Source organism: Orycteropus afer, unplaced genomic scaffold, assembly GCF_000298275.1.
Source record: "Orycteropus afer afer isolate SDZICR_OR568_19922 unplaced genomic scaffold, OryAfe1.0 scaffold00075, whole genome shotgun sequence".
NCBI lineage: Eukaryota > Metazoa > Chordata > Mammalia > Tubulidentata > Orycteropodidae > Orycteropus > Orycteropus afer.
This window is the reverse complement of record NW_006921662.1, coordinates 10,377,927-10,383,812: the sequence shown is the minus strand read 5'-3', so window position 1 is coordinate 10,383,812 and position 5,886 is coordinate 10,377,927. Positions and strand designations below refer to the sequence as shown.

General features: G+C 38.2%; 1 protein-coding gene across 1 annotated transcript in view; it reads left to right on the top strand.

Annotated features, from left to right (window-relative positions):
* The window catches only part of KLHL12 (kelch like family member 12), a 51,318-nt gene that overhangs the window by 23,148 nt on the left and 22,284 nt on the right, over window positions 1-5,886 (top strand). Inside the window, exon 6 of the mRNA XM_007941145.2 lies at window positions 519-633. Coding sequence (XP_007939336.1) covers window positions 519-633 — 115 coding nt within the window. The remainder of the gene's footprint in view (window positions 1-518; window positions 634-5,886) is intronic.

Here is a 5,886-nt window from a genome sequence, read left to right as displayed (position 1 = left end):
AGGGAAGAGGTAACTATCAGGAGGAAGTGGGAGGGGAGCTGTTGCATTGTGGTAAATTGTAGTCAATGTCATGAGACAAAGTGTATGTGAACTGCTATATGGAACGTGAATTTGCTTTGTAAATTTCCACCCAAAGCACAATTAAAAAATTCTTACTAGTTGTTGTATACTTATATTTGCATAATCATCGTAAGGATGTACAAACAAACTAATAAAAGTTATTACCTATAAGTGCTAAGGTGGGTGGGAAGAGGGCTAGGAGCAAAACTTATTGATATATATCGTATATTCTTTGCTTTTTGATGCATGTATAATATATTCAAAAAATAAAAATGACTTTTAAAAATTATTTCTGGAAACCCCTAGCAGTTATTACCAGCAGCCCTCCTGGGACCACAAGGCTTTAGAAACTGGTTTTCTGTATTAAGAAGTTAATTCTGTATATGTGCCATTTGTACTCTAATTAGCATTAGGGAAAGCCTCTGCAGCTCATTCTACTATCTGCTGCTGTATTTCAGCCTTTCATCCGCTGTAGTTTACAGTGCAGGGACCTAGTTGATGAAGCAAAGAAGTTTCATCTGAGGCCTGAACTGCGAAGTCAGATGCAGGGACCCAGGACAAGGGCTCGTCTAGGTAAGCTGTCATTTTGGCAGAATGAGAGGATGTTTTTCCCCAATTGCTTGGAGGTGGCATAATGTGGTTGGAAAAAATACTGGTAAGAAGTAAAAAAGACATTGTTGCAAACCAGTTTTTAATCATTTCTTAATAGTATCATCTTGGGCAAGTCATTTTACCTCCCTGAGCTTTCATTCCTATAAACCAAGGACCGCTTCCTCCATTTATCTCACATAAATATCTGGAAGATTAAGGAACCCTAGTGGCACAGTGTATGAGTGTATGAGTCGGGTCCGACTTGACGGCACATAACAACAACAACAAGTGGCACAGTGGTTATGTGCTCAGCTACTAACTGAACATTTGGTGGTTGGAACCCACCAGCACCCACCATCCATTCTGCAGGAGAAAGAAGTGGCAATCTGTTTCTGTAAAGATTTACAATCCTGAAAACCCTATGGGGCAGTTCTTTGTCCTACAGGGTCGCTATGAGTTGAAATAAACTTGAGAGCACACAACAACAATTTGGAGGATTAAATGAGATAGTATGTGGAAGCAATTATAAATTGTCAAATATTAAGTAGTATGTTGTCTTTTTATTGCAGTGTATTTAGTGTGTGTGAATTAGAGATGATTTGGAATGCATGTGTTAGGTGGTATGATCCCACCCACCACTCCCCTTCTCCTTATGTTTTTTCCATTCTAGAATAAAAAAAGGAAAAGCAGCCCAGTATTGTAAAAAGTTAGAGGGCTTTGGTCAGTGATAGGGAGTAGTTAAAAGCCTGAACTCCAGAACCAGATATTGTGGGTGCAAGTCCCAGTTTACCACATCCTAGGTATGTTAATTTGAACAGGAAACTTGACCTCTCTGTGCTTCACTTCTTCATCTGTAAAACGGGGATCATAAATAGTACTTATTTTAAGGTTGTTATAAAGAGTAAATGAAGTAATTTACATAAAAGGCTTAGAACAGTTCTTGCATATAGTAAATTCTATGTATGTTATTTTAACAAACAGAACAAAATTAAAACCCCAGCTGTTCTGGTTACCTAGTGCTCCTCTGGCAGGAATATGCCACAAATGGGATGGCCTTAACAAACAGGAGTTTTATTTTCTTAGAGTTTTGAGGCTTTAAGTCTGAGTTCAAAGTGCCAGCTCTAGGGGCTGAGTGAAAGCCCCGGAGCCTTGGTGTTCAGCTCTGCCTCCAGCTTTCTGCCCACTGAAGCTAGAGGCTTTTCTTCACTTTTCTTCAGCTGCTGGCTGCTGAGGTGACAAGCCCAAGGTTGACAAGTAAAAAGGCACTGTCCCAGTGTCACCAAACCACACGGCAGGCCTTCATTCAAGTCCATTGAAAGTCCCAAGGTTGGCAGAGCATGGCAGGCTGTTGAACAAGGACACAGCTACATGCAGGGTTTAAGCGTGCCAAAAGCTAGAGACCATTCCCAAAGCTGTTTCTTATATATGGGAAGCAGACAACATACCCAAAGCAGCTACTCAGCTGCTCTAATAGATTCCACCATGGAGTTAATTACCAATCTCACCATGGAGAATAACTACATACAGTTTCCCAGCCACTCAACCAGGCCCAGCAAAGTTGACACACAAACATAACCACCACACCAGCCCTACCAGTGACTGTATTACCTTGAGCAAGATATCAGTTTATCTCAGCCTATGCTTGTACCTCTGATATGAGGGTACTCATATCTCACTGGGAGGATTAAATGACATAATATATATAAAATAATAAATACTCAGATGTTACTGCACTTACCATTCCTAGCCTACCTCCTTTACTGTCCTAAGAGCCTAGATAAAATGTATAAAAGCATTTTGTAGGTTGTAATTACTTTATTAATTTGGGGTATATTTTGTTTTCACAGTTTCCTTTTTTTACTCTTATATTTGGCTTCAGATTCATGCACTCTAAGGTGTTAATTGACAGTTAAGCTATTCACCAATAGGTTTCATTACAGTAGTGATATATTCTCTACATTTTTTCAAATGGCTTAAGTACTGTGTGGAAACCGTGTGGTGCAGTTCTATTCTGTCCTAAAGAGTCCCAGTGAGTTGGAATCAATTCAATGGCAGTGGGTTTTTAAGTACTATGTATTGGGAGTTCTAGTGGTGTAGTGCCTAAGGCATTTGACTGCTAACCAGAAGGCTGGTGGTTCAAACCCACCAGCCACTCCTCGGAAGAAAGGTCAGGCAATCTACTTCTGTAGAGATACTGCCTTGGAAACCCAAAGAGGGGTCGCTGTGAGTCAGGGCCTACTTGACAACAGTGTGTTTGGTGTTTTTTGGTTTATGTATTCAATATAGAAAATTTAGAAATACAAATAAGCAAAAAGTAAAAGTCACCCATAATCTCACCACCCAGTTGTTGTTATATGCTGTAGAGTCGGACCAAACTCATAGCGACCCCTACTTGGATTTCTGAGGTAGTGTTACTACAGAAATAGATTGCCCCATCTTCCTTCCAAGGAGTGGCTGGTGGGTTTGAACCTCCAGCTTTCTGGTTAGCAGTCAAGTGCCTTAGGCACTACGCTACCAGAGGTCCTCACCATCCAGAGATATCTTCATTTTTTTAAAAAAAGGAACTCTTGGAGAAAGAATAGTAGGTAGTACTGTTCTGTTAGTTACCTAAGTTTGACAGAATGTGCTCTGTCTCTTATGAAATATACAGAGATATATAATTAACACAAGATAGGTCAAAGAGCTAAATATGAAAATATTAGAAGAAATTATAGGAAAACAGCTTCTGAGTGGGAGCCTTTTTAATAACGAAGAAACATAACCCCAGAAGCCTGCTAGATTTCTTGATTTATATAAATTATTTTTATAATGATGGCAAAAGACAGAAAATATCTTCAATGTGTGTGACAAAGGTTAATATTTTGAATTTAAAAAATCTATATAAATAAAAAAAAAATCTATATAAATCAACAACAAAAATAACCCAATACAAGGTTGGCAAAAGAAATGTATAGGCGGAAGATTGTCAAAAGAGACATTCAAGTGGTGCACAGAACAGGAAATGTAAGTGACCAGTAAACATTCAAATGTTTCACTAGCAGGTCTAGAAATAAAATTAAATCAAAATATTTATTACAAAGTTTAATATGTGCATGTCCTTCATGTCTTATTTCTGGGAATCCATACTATAGGAACAAACAATATGTATGTTGTTGTTGTTAAGTGCCGTCAACTCGGACCTGACTCATAGCTACCCTTCCTTGGGTTTCTGAGGTGGTATCACTACAGAAGTAGTTTGTCCAACCTTCCTTCTGAGGAGTGGCTGGTGGGTTTGAACCGCCAGCCTTCTGGTTAGCAGTCAAGTGCCTTAGGCATATGCTACCAGAGCTCCTAGGATATGTATATAAAGATTTTTATCAAGTTCCTAGCATTGGCAGAAGAAAGGGGATACAATGTGAGTTCTGTGAATAGAATTTGCTGCATCGTACAACTGTACTGTGGAATATTATGTAGCTATTAAAAGCATTGAGTCAGATATATGTAGCTGGATAGATGAGGTACTACCAGCCTAAGTGGGGAAAGAAAAGAAAACCCTTTTTTTAATTAAAAGTTTTATTTGTATATCTGTATATGTTTGTATGGGCATGAACAAAAGTATGCAAAAATATACACTAAACCTTTGACAAGGTTACCCCTTGGAGATGAGATTGTAGGGAAACATTATTAATGTTTTATTTATATACCTCTGTGTTTTAACCATAAGTTATTTTTCTTATTTAAAAAATTATCAAATATATATTTTAAAATACCATGTGAGGTACTGATGGAGTGGAAAGAACCTGACACTAAGGAGATAAGACATTTTGCTTGCTTTGATTTCTACTCCCAGTTTTGTCACTCACTCTAGAACTTGCTGTTTGAATTTGGACAAGTCCTCTAATCTCTCTGGGTTACCACTTCTTCATCACTGTATTATGTGAGTTAAGTTCAATCACTGAGTTCTTTTTAATACAGAAGAGATATATATATAATTTTTTTTTTCTTCAGACCCAAAGGTACTCTAGTGAGTATATGATAGCATTTACTTATTGCTTATTAAATTCATCTAAAGCCAATGAAAACTTTTGTGAACCAGAAAACCCAGAAGATTCTTTAGAGATGCTTTTTTTGCATTTCTCTGAACAGGCAACAGAAAGTGCTCCAGCTTGCTCAAAGAACTTGCTTATTGCCCTAACTCTGCGGGGTTAGAATATTGTTCTACATGCCTTCATAATTTGAAATTAGTTTTCAGAAGGTCTAGAAAGGATATTCTGAAACAATCTCCAACTAGATTCTTAATTTTGCCTTGTCAGTGACTTACTATCATGTCCTCTACCCATCTGTATTCATAAAGGTTGCTAAACCAGCTACGAGGATGTCTCTTCTGTGTACAGCATAAAGAAATTAAACTTGGGTTTCAATAGCTAAGGAAAAAAATAGCCTGCCAAAAATTTTATTTGTTATTAACCTTATCCACTACTCACTCACAGAAAATGGAATAGAAATTAGGATTCCTAATTTGTGTCTGTTTCCTTTTTTAAGCTACAGATCAGTACAAATGGAAATGTAAATCTCCAAACTCTGTTACTTTAACAATAGTGTTGTCTATCTGTCCTGTTCCTTTAGCAACTCACCATAGTACACACATACTCCCACCCCCCACCAAAAAAATAATGACCACAGCACTACCAAGATGCCTCTGTCTTAATAATGTGGTTTTTAATGCTGTTCTTACCAGATTTTGGACATACTTCCCTCATCATAAAGATAAAAATCTAACTTAACAAATACCCCATTTTTTGGCAAGAAGGAAGAGGCTTCCTTGACCAACCAGCCCTTTCATTAATTCTTAAGGAACTCTGGTGGTGCAGTGCCTAAGGCATTTGACTGCTAACCAGAAGATTGGCGGTTCAAACCCACCAGCCACTCTGTAGAAGGAAGACAGGGCAATCTACTTCTGTAAAGATTTACTGCCTCAGAAACCCAATGCAGGTCACTATGAGTCAGAGTCGACTCAATGGCAGTGGATTTTTTTCCCCCCATTAACTGTTAGTCTTAAATACTAGTCAGATCATTAGAGCAGTGGTCTCCAGCTTAGGGGATGTAGGGCCCAAAGATGTTAAATTCTTAGGCATTCTACCAGGAGAGAAGGAATTTCTTGGCACAAAAGCTATGGAAGACATTTGACCCAGCCATCCCATTACTAGATATATACCCTAAAGAAGTGAGAGCCATGACAAGAACAGATATATGCAC